Source organism: Penicillium arizonense (assembly GCF_001773325.1).
Source record: "Penicillium arizonense strain CBS 141311 chromosome Unknown PENARI_contig001, whole genome shotgun sequence".
In the NCBI taxonomy this organism is placed as follows: Eukaryota; Fungi; Ascomycota; class Eurotiomycetes; order Eurotiales; family Aspergillaceae; genus Penicillium; species Penicillium arizonense.
The window spans coordinates 2,374,099-2,387,315 of record NW_019173278.1 but is presented as its reverse complement, the minus strand read 5'-3'; the positions used below and the strand labels follow the sequence as shown (position 1 = coordinate 2,387,315).

General features: G+C 49.5%; 4 protein-coding genes across 4 annotated transcripts; 1 reads left to right on the top strand and 3 right to left on the bottom strand.

Moving 5' to 3' along the window:
* Nucleotides 1-210: 210 nt before the first annotated feature.
* PENARI_c001G09307 (MATE family efflux transporter) lies at nt 211-1,697 on the bottom strand (the record flags this gene model as incomplete). The annotated part of the gene is made up of 2 exons (XM_022626856.1): nt 211-1,014; nt 1,068-1,697. 2 exons carry the CDS (start codon nt 1,695-1,697, stop codon nt 211-213), a joined length of 1,434 nt encoding a protein of 477 aa, XP_022493391.1.
* Nucleotides 1,698-2,136: 439 nt separating this feature from the next.
* Nucleotides 2,137-4,301, bottom strand: PENARI_c001G11982 (uncharacterized protein; the record flags this gene model as incomplete). Its single annotated transcript, XM_022627076.1, has 2 exons — nt 2,137-3,486; nt 3,594-4,301. The coding sequence occupies 2 exons, from the start codon at nt 4,299-4,301 to the stop codon at nt 2,137-2,139; spliced, it is 2,058 nt and encodes a 685-aa protein (XP_022493279.1).
* Nucleotides 4,302-5,090: 789 nt separating this feature from the next.
* Nucleotides 5,091-8,903, bottom strand: pkcA (protein kinase c; the record flags this gene model as incomplete). Its single annotated transcript, XM_022627038.1, has 10 exons — nt 5,091-5,152; nt 5,208-5,613; nt 5,668-5,869; nt 5,927-6,488; nt 6,544-6,670; nt 6,707-6,975; nt 7,033-7,428; nt 7,480-8,058; nt 8,121-8,390; nt 8,492-8,903. 10 exons carry the CDS (start codon nt 8,901-8,903, stop codon nt 5,091-5,093), a joined length of 3,285 nt encoding a protein of 1,094 aa, XP_022493810.1.
* Nucleotides 8,904-11,862: 2,959 nt separating this feature from the next.
* Nucleotides 11,863-13,176, top strand: PENARI_c001G02058 (pyridoxal phosphate-dependent aminotransferase; the record flags this gene model as incomplete). Its single annotated transcript, XM_022626271.1, has 1 exon — nt 11,863-13,176. The coding sequence occupies one exon, from the start codon at nt 11,863-11,865 to the stop codon at nt 13,174-13,176; it is 1,314 nt and encodes a 437-aa protein (XP_022493392.1).
* Between the last annotated feature and the right edge of the window lie 41 nt (nt 13,177-13,217).

Sequence of the window (13,217 nt, the reverse complement as noted above, 5' to 3'; positions counted from 1 at the left end):
GTTTCTGAAGCGTGCGTGTTGGGAATAGCGTCAACAGTGGGCCGGGTCACATGACAATGTCAAGTATACAAACAGCACAGTTTAGGAACAACGTCGACAAGACAGTTGAGTTCATTGTACTAAAACATTTTGCCGCTAGGCACTTTTCATTGGGGTATTTCAAGGCTACGTTATCATGATCACATCCCTTATGCCCATGCTTGATACTTGTCATTCCATACGCTCCACCGCTTCTCTGGATGCCTTCGCCCAGTCAGCCATCTTCCAGAAGTAAAAGCCCTCGATCGCCACAATGATTGACTGTCCAATTAAAATTCCACACCAGAGCCCAAAGATGCTCCAATTCAACCAAAATGCAAAAACGATGCCCAATGGCAATCCTACGAGGTAATAGATTGACAGTTGCACATAGCTGCCCAAATCCGGTCGCCCAACAGCGCGCAGCAAGCTGTTCAGAGAGGTAGCCACGGCATCCGGAATTTGAACCACAGCACCCAACGGAAGCAGGAAATAGATCAAATGCCAAACTTCGCCAATATCACTGAACAGGCCAGGGATCACTCCTCGCAGAGCGAGGACTACAAGCATATTCGCCAAACCAGCACCAAGGGAGGCGAAAACCAAAACTTGAGCTGCTCTTGTCGCACGGTTGATAAGACCGGATCCTACCAGATAAGCTATATGCGTACCACCAGCGATAGCGATGGAAAAGGAGACTTGGAATGCGAAGTCGGATAGTGTTGAGAGGGCAGCTTGGGCAGCGAGTTCAGTTGGGCCCAGTTGAGAGGAAATGAGAGTCATGAATTCCCAAGCGAGGACCTCAGCTTCAATCATCAACCAACTTGGGATGGCGAGGTTCAACATTGGACCCCAGCCGCGCCAGACTTCGGCAGAGATAGGGTGCCAGCACTCTGATCCTTTAATGAAGATGACGTAGAGTGCGAGGAAGATTGGAAGAAGACTGTTAGCAATAGCGACTGCAATTGGGGCCCCGATGAAGCCCCACTGGAGTTTCTGGAGAAGAACAGTTAGTAAAAGGACTAGAGGAGTAATATAGCACCACGTACCCAAACAAACAGCCAGCCCATGAAAATGTTGAGCGTAGAGCAGACCAAAAGAACCACCAGACTAGCACTGAATAAGCCCTGCGCTTGGAAGAACCGCTTTCCGGACTCAAAGCAGGCATAGCCAGGAGCTCCTGCGATGGCGATTTTGAGATACAATCCCGCGAGAACAGCAGTTTCGTGAGATTCAGCTGGGAGAATCAACATAAAGATACGATCGGCATTGTACCATATGGCTCCGATTGGGATCGTGAGGACGAGCATGAAGAGGGTCAGTCGTTGAACATGCAGGCCGACCATTCTAGGGTTTCCCGAGCCATATGCCTGCGGGCATAAAGTATCAAGACATGTTGCAAGACCTTGGAAGACGAAGTATCCGGTGATTTGGGCGGTCATGTTGGCCAAGCTCACAGCCCCGATTTCCCGTTTCCCCAGATGGCCCACCATGAAAATGCTGGATCCGGTCAATGCATGTTGAAGCAAGAGCGCAACCATCAGCGGAGCGGTGTATCGCGAGATAATCTTCAATTCTTGCTGCCATCCTGACTTTTTCGCCCTGTCCGCTGCTTCAGGGTCGACGTCATGCAACAAGGGGGAGGATTCTGTGGCCCTATGCTGGTTTTCCGAGACCATCGTGGAAGAGTTTTTAGGGCGATCTCCGTGCTTTCCGTTCAACACAATATGTTCCCTTCAACCCCGAACGATGGTTCCTCGAGAGTATTAAGGGGAGGTCGAAGAAGAGAAAAACCAGTTCTCATTTGCATGAGATGGACGACCGAAATAACAAATCAATCCTTGCATCCCGGTCGCATCGTGGAACCGATCGCCCCATAGCAGCAACGTGCTCCACTGCCGTGCAGCCCCGGTAGACCTATCATCCACGCAGGCAAACACTAACACTTAGCCTAAGCACGCCATTCTTCGGCATTTGAATGCGCTAAATGGCGACATTCCAATTGACATAGAGTACAAGCCAAATCATGAAAGATATTGGGTAGTGAACCTGGGACTGCTGTCGCATGGCAGACGCAGTCAAGGAAGCTGAGATCCCCAGACTGCCCCGGGAACCACCTTACTGGTCCCGATCTGAGAAATAGCCAGAATCTCCATATGGATCAGGGCATTGCGCCACCCACGCGGATTTGTAGTTGCTAGCCAGCTTGACCATCGTATTCCTGACATGTCCAATGAGGATTGCGAGAAACATGGCACCCCAGACATCGCGATTCATATCTGAAAGGTCCATGTACATGAGAAGGTTGATTTCCGAAGAGTCTTCTTTGCCTAGAGGCTTAGCACTTTTGTCTTCAGACGGTGGATTGGCGTCTGAAGGCTGAGGGGTGGTGTCAAGAGTGACCACAGAAACAATAGGCCCAGTGACAAAGAAACCTATTAGAGTTGGCCAGAATTTGTCGCGGGCTGGCGTGAGAAGGACATATCTCTTGAAGTCATTCGCTCTGATCTGCAGCTTCTTGTAGAACTTGGTGATGGCTTCCTGCGAGTCTTCTTTGTCCGTTTTGGTGTAAACGACGTGCATAGGGATATTGCAAGGTTCTACCACGAGTCCAGCATCTGTCACTGCCCAGCGAAGGTACTTCTCGATTGTCTTCTTGATGAAAGGCTCAGGCGGGGAACGAAGGACATTGCAGAAATCTCTCACATGGCCGCAAACCTGCAATAGTCCCTGGAACGCTCGGATTGCATAGAACTCGGAGCTTTTGTGAGCCCCAAGGACAAAATCGCCTTCTTCGTGCTTGTCATTATCCGCGGCAAAGAACAACTTCTCCGGCAAGGTCATGAAATCCTTTTGCCAGTGTCGAGGTATCGAGGCCTTCTTGGAACAAGCATGAAGCTGAGCGGCAAGTGCTTGTTCCTGTGGTCCCAAGTCAGGATTGATAGGAAGATTTTCTGGCTCAAGTTGAGCCTTTCCTCTCCTCTTGGGATGAATGTCCAGGAGTTGATTGCGTTCATACTTCGGAACGAAAGAAATATCGTCCTCACTGTCATGGTCAGTGTATTCCGTGTCTTCTGAACCCTTCTTCCTCCTTTTGTTGTTCTTGCGTCGAGGGGCAGGATCCCTGAATGAAGGGTCAAGAGGATTTTTCTTCCCACGCTTCGGGGTTGGTGATGGTGGCGGGTCCTCCTCGCTTGAGACGGGAGAGGAGGACTCACTCGGAGTGAAGTTGCTATAATCCGAGTCACTGAGGTCTGCTTCTGTATCGCCGACTGTGTCGACGTCGAGGTCCTCAGATCGCTTGCGCTTCTTGTCGAGGCCCGAGAAGTCAAGTTGCTTGACTCGCTTAATTGGTTTCTCAGGCTTCAGGTCGTCGTCGGTTGGCGAGGTCCGTTTCTGAACTCGCTCAGCTGGTGGCTCAGGTTCCGTATCCTCGACTGACGAAGTCCGTTCCTGGGCAGAGGTAACCTGTTATGAAAGTGAGCGATTGGCACATGAGGGTAGGGAGGCGAGGAAGGAGAGGTAAGTGAGTTAAAAGTGAAAGAAAGATGACGGAATAAAAGCATCAAACTTACCAGTTTCCCTTCATTATCAAACTCAACCATGGTCGAAGGCACAGTTGCCAGGGAAGAGGAGCTTTCTGGCTCCATGAGATGGCTTAGGGTTGGAGAAGGCGTGTGGGGAGAAACCGCCGCCAGGTGTAGCAAGGTTAGTGATGCAAGAGAAGGAGAAGAAGGGGAGGGCGAAGAAGCGGGAGAATGATAGGCAGAAGCAGGAGAAGGTAGAGTAATAGGGTCAGGGCCGTAAACAGGCGTATGATGAAAGATCCGGAAGTTATGATCGACCCGTTCAATAGGAGTCGCGTCTTCCCACAAGAAACGTCTGATTTCAGGATCGTGAGTCCAAAGTTCTCCCCAGCACGATGGGAGAGATCCGGTTTCCGAGCTTCCAGGAAAGTCGATGTGGTAGTTGATATTGTCAACTTCTGGCCGGCTGTTGTTGACAGGGGACTCGCCCAGAGACTCGGTCAGCTGCCTGGTCCATCGTTCGACGCGGGCTCGATTGAATCGCAGTTTTGGTCTGGGCGTGCGCGGAGTTTCTTTGTTGCCCGAAGACGAGGTCTCTTTGTAGTTCGAAGACGATGCCTCTTTGTAGTTCGAAGACGATCCCTTCTTGTGGACCGGGGGTGGGCTCTCTTTGTTGCTCGAGGGCACGGTATTCACGGGACTCAGGACTCGAGGGCGTCGGCGAAGCAGGCGCTTGAGTCGTGATATTACGAACATTTTGACAAAGGAAGTCTATTTTGAGAACAAAGAACGGAAGTTGGAAGGGCAGTGGAGTAAACACGAGAACGTGTAGAAGAAAAGAGAGATGAGAAAAGAGATGGAACGAAAGCATGGAGAAAAAGTAAATAAAAGTGGTGGAAAGATGGGGAGTTGAGGGAGGAGCTATGCTTTCTGTTTTGTTTGGAACAAGTAAACAGAGTTGAACTACAAACTATATGAACACATCGCAGTCAGGATGGATATCGTATTTGCATCTCCATACGTGCAGCCGTTAGAACATAATATGCATAAAGCGCGGCTCCAGGTCCTACACCATCTTCATAGATCTTCAACATCATCATTTCTCATACTCCTTGGACTGAAACTCCTCGAAGTCCACCCCCCCTCCTTTTTGGACATTGAGTGCCCGACATAAAATAGAGTCATAAACCCGACCAGTCGGAAAAGAAACACATTGGAACTGAAAAATAACTTGACAGAAAAGGAAAGAAAGAATAGAGCAAGCAATTTAGGTAGGCATGGAAAGGAAAATTGACGCAAGCAACCTGGAGGTTTCATTAGCCATGGTATCCGAACAAAGCATATCAAGCGGACCGGCGTCCACACCGGCACTTAAAACGAAACTGCAATTGGGTATGTTGGAGCAATTTGAAGAGCAAGAAGTGCTGGGAAGGGCGGGTGACCCGCGGCGCCCTGAAGAAACCGGCCGTGTCGGCATTAAACCCCTCCATCAACGAATCTTGACAGGGATCCAAGTGAACAATAATCATAGTGGTCATGACCAGATCAGGCAAAGTCGGCAGTGTAGGAGAAGCCACGGAACTCTTCCTGCATGGCTTGGGAAAGCACTAAATTAAACAGTCAGTTATGGCTCATATTCAGATCAAAGAAGAGAAGTCTTACCAGATTGCACAGGTGTCAAGACGGGAGTCACACTAGTGAACTCCTGGTCGAAGTTGCTGGTATCAGTGGGGCTGCTGATTGTGGGGATGAACGGCGGAGGGACCCGCTTGTGGTAGATGTCATCCCAGTTGATGTTGCGGAAGAAAGCATGGGACATGACTTCCTGGGCATCAGTGGGACCAGAACCGAGACGCAACTCAGGCTCGCGAGTCAACAGCTTCTGGAGGATCGACACGGAGTCACGGGGCATGTGGATGGGATAGAGAGGCTCGTCAGCGAGAATGGCATCGTAGATCTCATCTTCATCTTCACCGCGGAACGGAGATTGCTGCAAGAGCATCTGGTAGATGAGGACACCGAATGCCCACCAATCGACAGCCCGTCCATACTTCTTGTCCAGTAGAATCTAGAAAAGGTCAGTTGATCGGTTCTTAAAGACACTGAGTTCGGTAATACGTACCTCGGGACCCATGAATTCGGGAGTACCACAGAACGTGCTGGTCGTGCAACCGTACCACATGTTCTCCTTACAGAGACCATAATCAGCAATCTTAATGTGACCGTCCAGGGTCAGAAGAATGTTGTCAAGCTTCAAGTCACGGTAAATGACACCGTTCTCGTGGAAGTACTTAAGCGCCAAGCAGACCTCGGCAGCGTAGAATCTAGGTGAACCGAGTCAGCATTTGCAAATCTTGACCTTTACCCAGAACAATACATACTGTGCCCTCTTAAGACCGAATTGGCCACGCTGAATGTGCAACATGAGATCACCACCACTGATGTACTCCATGACGAAGTAGACACGGGTTTCGGTCTGGAAACAGGCATGCAAGTTGAGAAGGAAGGGGTGACGTTCTTTGTTTGCAATCAAGAACACACGCTTTTCGGACTTGGTGCTCTCTACTTCATCGTTTTCTATGATGAATTCCTTCTTCAGTACCTTGATGGCATATAGCTTGCGGGTGCTCTTGGTTTCAGCCAGCATGACCTTTCCGAAGTTACCCTTTCCGAGAACAGCAAGGAAGTTGAAGTGATCCAATCCAATGCGAGCCTTGGCCTGTGTTAGAGCAGCATCATCCTTAGTAGGCGGTGCAACTTGTTGGGGGATCTGCTGCTGTTGCATAGGCTGCGGCGGCGGTGCCATCTGATAAGGCGAAGGCTGAACCTTTTGCATGGCTTGGGGTGGAGGCTGCTGCGGGAAGTTGGCATAAGCAGATGGGTCATAGTGGGCATGTTGGGGCTGCTGGGGTGCTTGAGGCGGCATAGGACGGTTCATTTCAGCTGTGATCCAAGTATCAATACAATAATCCCAATTAAAGAGATAGGTTATGCATACTTGGTGTTTGCTGGGGGCTACGCATCCCAGTAGCGGCGGCGGCGGCAGCGGCGGCGGCGGCAGGTCCCGTAGGAGATTTGGGAGGCAACTGTTGGCGCTGTGCGGCCTGTGCAGAAGCTGTTGGTGACTGTGGTGTCACGAAGGAGTTAGTGGCCGCGCTTACCGCTTCAGCAGAGGGTTGTCTTGGAATAGCCCCGTAGGGGCCTTCCATTGGTTTCTGGGGATAGGAGAGGGCAGCATTGTCTTGAGGGGGCTGCGGCGGACCGCTTGGTCGAAGGGTGCGGTTGCTAAGACCGGAACTGACAGAAGCAGACTTGTTGTGATTCTTGGCGCGAATCAATGTTTCTAGAATTTGGTTGGCCGCTTCCATCGACATGCCACAGAAATCGGGCACAAGGTGAGTGCAGTGAGCGTGACATGTGAGATCGCACTCTATGTAAAACAATTAGTATATACCAAGCACAAGATGCATCCTCGTGATATGCCTACCAGAGCATCGCTTGGCATTTTTGCGCCCAAAGGGCAGCAAATAACCACAGTGGCAACACCAGTTGGCGGAGATGTTGGAGAAGCCTTCGAAACGATGGGGGATGCGGTGGTTGATTTTCTCTTCGTCCGGATCGGTCTCGTAGTTGGCCTTGCTGATACACTTGGTGACAACCTTGGAATAGCACTTTTTGTGACAGGTATACTTGCAATCCGCACATTGCATGCCTGCGGCATACTTGAGGAATTCTCCACAAAGCGCACAGCGCATAATGTTGTAGAATTGCTGCGTGACGAACTTGTGACCTTGCTTCTCGTGGACCTCTTCCTTCTTTTGGCGCACGGCACCTTGACGATTAAGACCGATGTCAAAGGGACGGCGGTCCTTCAATTGTTTGGCTGTCCAAAATTAGTATATGAAAACGACTTGGCGGATGAAACTCGTCTTACCGAAGCTCATCTGGAGCTGAATCCGTCCAACGGGTTCCAGAGCAAACCATGAATCGATCATCACAGTGGGAGGGACATTCGAAACCTCCCCACCATGGTGTCCGCCATGGCCTGAGGTACCCGGTCGTCCAGAGCCGGGGCCATGGGAAGAGCCCTGAGGGGATCCAGGATGATCATGTCGAGGCGATCCGCCATCTGCCATCTTATCGGCAGATACCCAGCCAGATGCGTTGAGTTCCGTCTCGATCTTCTTGCGACGCATTTCCTCTGCAATGTCGGAAATTCGCACCCAAAGCATACCGATGGGTGTGGGGCGATCTCCCGACTTGTCGTAAACGGTCAACTCGATCTCGTTGGCCTTGTCAATATCCATGGAGAATGATTCGTCCAACCATCTATCGTTACGTGTCGCTTTGGTTTTCCCCTTGACCGTGTCTTCTACTTTGACGACGACATATGTCTCCGGGCCTCGAGAAAATCGCGAACTGGCGGCGTGGTCCACATCCTTGACCGCGTGGATGCGCATTGTTAAAAGACCTGTCAGCGGCTTGCGCATGTTCGGGCTGCTTAAACTCTCATCTGTGCCACTAGTCAGTACGTCGGAGCCATCATTATTCCCAGGCTAGCAGTGTTTTGCGTACCATCTGGTGAATCGGCGGTAGGGTCAATGTCGACATGAAGATCCTCATATCGCTTCAGCGCTTGCTTCAATAGCTGAATCTTTTGGTTGCTCTCAATGCGACGGCCCTCGGCATCGGCACGACTCTTTCGGTCGCCCTCGTCCTGGTATAAGCGCACCATCTTCTCGATACCAGCCTTGTATTGTTTCTCAACACTCAACTTGAACTCCAGTTGGGACAGCATGAGTTGAATCTTCGGCCCGAGGTATGCAGTGTCATACTTGATAAGATCTGAGACATATCCATTCATGTCAGCATTCCGAACAATTTTAAGCTCAACGCAACATTTTTGAGGGGGTTAAATCTGCATCTCGGATCACGATCCGACGTACCTAGCTTTGTGTAATTGGGCCTGGCCTTCGGGATCGGGGCGAAAGGTCGGGGGTCTGGGAATGGAGCGCCGGAGGGCATCGAGCCAGAACCACCCTGGGGGTAGTTGCGGCCATCGCCATAGTCGCCTTCGCCAGAGTATCCGGGGTAATCCTTTGGTGGGGGAGCCGGGCCTCCGTGCGGGTGACGCTGGCTGGGCGAACCACCATCCTGCTGCATGTGACGAATCTGCAGCTCTCTCATCTTCTCCTCCAGGTAGGCGATATTCTTGCGGCCATCGCGGATGTTGGCGTCGACTCTCTGTTGCACGAGGGGGTTGTCGGTCGACTGCCGCATGTTACTGGCAGCGGTGATAAGGGCCTTCTCCCGCTCGATCTTGTGGGCGACCGAGGCGATCAGCTCGTCCCCGTCCATGATGGCTGAGGGTAAAGAGCGAGGGCGAGAGGGTAAGGTGTTGTGGGTGGGAGAGGGTTCCGCGGGGCTGTTGTTGACAAGGGGCGCAACGGGCACGGGTAATGCCACTTCGGAAAATGTGAGACAATCTGCCCGCAATGATCGCCCACTTGACTTGCACCAATTTAGAGGGTTTCTAGTACTTTCAAAAGAGATGAAAAGATATGAAAGAGAATGGACTATCCAGATTACCAATTTCTGACCATTTTCAAAGGTGTCCAGCCCATCACAGGCCTAATCAGTGGCGAAAAGTATATTACAGACAGCTGCGGGCACGTGAAGGGCTCTTTCTCTTATATTTCAGTGTCAACACTTAACTCTCTGTACCCTTTCATCTTTCCTATTCCCAACCTCTACAGGTCAAAATCCACGGAATTATCACGATACATCTTCAGTGTCACCGCTTCACTCTGTAGAATCCGGTAGATCGTGCCGCCGTACCCCCTTGCTGCATACATCATGAGGGGCATGTCCGTGATCGATTTAGGTCTTTGATTTGGGCATTCTTCTGGGTCTCTGCCTTTTTGCCGGGATCACCGACTCGTTGATGTCACTTGTCTCATATCCCAAAGGCACAAACAGTTTCCTGGTCTGACCCCCTCAAAGACATCCGAATTCCACCCCATTTGTTTGACCATTTCTTTTGCCGTTTCTCGATGGAAATTTAAACAAATACTCTGCTCTATTAATCTTGAAGTGCGAGACCCAATCAAGCGTGGTAAATAGTGACATAGCCAGCCAATTACATACTTGTAATTGTTCCTAGAAACAGAGATCTACCTTATGCCCATGTAAATCAGGTAGCAAGCCAAGAGTGTCAGACACCGAATATGCATCTGATAGAATTCAAGCCCAAGCTCGGCCTGAACTGTAGATCAGGGATCACAGCTCTCTATAGGGCTGGGAGGTGGCTTGTATAAGACACTTCAGCCATTTGAATGTTTCATAACGTGGGTGCATACAGAGACAGAATTGAACCATCTCCCACAGAAGTCAATGCACCATGTCGTGCATTCTTTCAGAGCACCCTGACATTAAGAGCAAAGTCGTGGGCATATATACACAGCCTAGGCCTAGGCACCCAACGTTTTCTCAGCCGGTACCGAAACCACGCTAATCCTAAATAATCCCACCATTCCTATACATATACCTGTACCTCAGTGCCCTATACTCTGGTATCTATCTCTCTCAACCTCACTATCTGAGAACTACTACACTACCCTGGTTTGCTATGCCTTATTCAGTAGTATGACACAAAGCCTGATCTATACTTTGAGACCTACAAATGGACCTCCCTTTTTCCAAAATAATCGTACTACCAAATTTTGGCCGCTTTTCAAGGTGTTTTCTAAATGGCTTTTGAGCTACTTTTATCTACGGTATAACGATATATAATGCCTTGAAAGTTTCCTGGGAGGCGTATTAATCAGAGTGATTCAAGAGGGCTATTTTCTGTACGCATGCTTGACTATTGAAGAATCTTGTGATTGAAATTGTGCTTGTAGCAAAGACTATCTTATTGGTTGGGCCACCTTGTTCCGAACCTGTAAAGCTGCCACTTCTCCGCTGCTGTGCTGGAAAAGTTCCAGCCAAGCCAAACAACTACCAGGAGCGGAACACTAGCCTCATCTCGAAACTCCACGAGCAGAGCATTTCCTTGAGAGGGGTCGCATCCACGAGAAGGTGCGCTGATGTTAGTAGCAGGGATAGCTTTGTTTTCTGCCTGACGTTCTCGCTTTCCAGATGATTCGCTTTGTGAGAGATCGTCAGCTGAATGGGAGTATAAGTGGGAATCAGCAAGGCCCGAGTCGCGAACCTCTCTTCTGATCTTACTCGAATTTTCCCTGTTCTAAAATCCGGTTTCCCCTACGTGAAATACTTGTAAACTAAGTATCAAAACGAGGACCATAGGAAGTAGATATCAAGAGGTGGCAGCTGTCTCCAAATTGGGGTAAGCTCGGCAGCACCTTACATACAGAAATCCTTTCAAGAGAGCTTGTCTTAGAGTACGTATAGATGATACCATACCCAAGGCACTTAGGAAATCGGGTCAAAATGAAACAGTTCACGGGAATTATTGAGAAGCCAGCTCCTCGACGAGCGTCCAATTCACATGGCTCTTCTGGAGTGTCGTTCCCGCTCACCCATTTCGGACTAGGTTTCTTGGCATGTAGTGCACGTATACCCCCATTCACTAAGTTAACTAGAGAGGGCGTCAATTGGAACTTTCGACTGGAAAGCTCCTTCAAAACATAGTCCATTGGTGGATATTCCGAGAAATGACGCAAAGAAATGACATGACGTAGCATATCTGCAATCATGCTTCGTTTCAGTTTGTCCTTTCAGAGGTATAAGCATTCATAAGGGTCTTCAATCTTGAAATACTCACGCAACGCATGGCCTAGATGACCCTTGCGTAAACTTGATGTCGGCTAGGCCTCGTAGGCTGGCGTCTTCATCTTCCAGTTTTCCAGTCTTGCTTTTACGAGACGCTTGCCGCTACTAGTTATATTTGGGCCGCAACTTGCAAGTCGACAATTGAGAGCAGTCGATTGGCTAAACACTACCAGGTTACATGTGCATTTACCAGCACCCAATCACTATATCAGAGCATATAAAACACGATGCCGATCAAAGTGTCTATCTCGTCCTTCGGTGATTGATATTGAGCTCAAACGCCGAACTATTACACTTTCGGTTCTTTAGTTTCCAGGGGTACGTTAAGTTGCCAGCTCTTTCCAATATTGAGTTTTGCCCCGTGTAATTCATGTTGTCCGGGAATAACCGAGGGGTATAGGTATATAACATGCAAATTCAGTTGCCATATCAACAACGGAGAGTCCTCTCATTTTCCTTCACTATTTTCCGCTCTCAATTTCTTTGGCTTTCTTGTCGAACTCCTCTTATTGACAACAACAATATGACGCAGCCGACTGACACTATTCTGTCTCGTCGGGCACAGGATGCGTCTACAGCAGGGTCCAAGAACCTCATGTGGGACGTGCTGAACAATTTGTGGTGTCCATTGACTAACCCAGATGGGTACGTCAATGTTGGCGTGGCAGAGAATGTCCTCATGCACGACCAGTTCTTGAGTTTCATCAACACGAAGCTTGACCTGCCGGCCAAATACCTGACATACAACGATGGAGGATCAGGATCTTTGAGACTGAAGCGAGCTTTATCCCAGTTCCTCAACCGATATCTACATCCTGCGATCCCCTTAAATCCTAGGCATCTCATCGTCACGAACGGAGTCTCTTCCGCAATCGAGCACGTCTCGTGGGCATTCACAGACCCCGGCGAAGGAATTCTCTTAGGGAAGCCATACTACGGCACTTTCATACCAGATATGTCGTTGCGACCTGGTGCTACTGTCATTTCTGTCAACTTTGGAGACTGCGATCCATTCAGCATCGAGGCAGTTGACAGATACGAGGAGGCTTTGTTGGCCTTTCAGCAGACAACAAACCGGAAAGTCAAAGCACTCATGCTTTGCCACCCTCACAATCCTCTTGGACGTTGCTATCCTAGAGATGTGATTATCAAAATGATGCACCTCTGTCAAAAGTACAACCTACATCTCATCAGTGATGAAATATACGCGCTCTCCGTTTGGAAAAACACCGTGGATGATCAGCTTCACCCCCCCGTCGAGTTTGAATCGGCTTTGTCAATTGATCTGAATGGTATCATTGACCCCCGGCTTGTTCATGTACTATGGGGCATGAGCAAGGACTTTGGTGCAAATGGACTTCGACTTGGCGTCATCATCTCGCAGTCTAACAGTGACCTTCATCAGGCCTTGAAAGGAATCTCTTTATACTCTTACGCGTCTGGAGTTTCTGACCATTTGACTTCTCTTCTGCTGGAAGACTCCGATTTTACCGACGAATATATACGACGAAATAGGGACAAGTTGTCCGAGTCATATACTTGTGCAGTCCAGTATATCAGAGGCCATAATATTGAATATGCACAAGGCTGCAACGCGGCATTCTTCCTTTGGGTTAACTTGGGGAAGAAGTACTGCCAGCTCCACCCGGGGGGAAATATCGAAGACGTTAGTGACAAAGTCATGCAAGTCCTGTTGAGAAAGAAGGTTTTTCTGGCCAGCGGCGACCTGTTCGGGTCGGAGCATCCTGGATGGTTCAGAATTGTGTTCTCCCAGCCACGGGAGTATTTGAATGAGGCTCTGCGGAGAATCACAGATGCGCTTGCACTCAAGGATTAGAAGTTTTCGATACCTCATAAATTATCTTTTTCAGTTTCTTT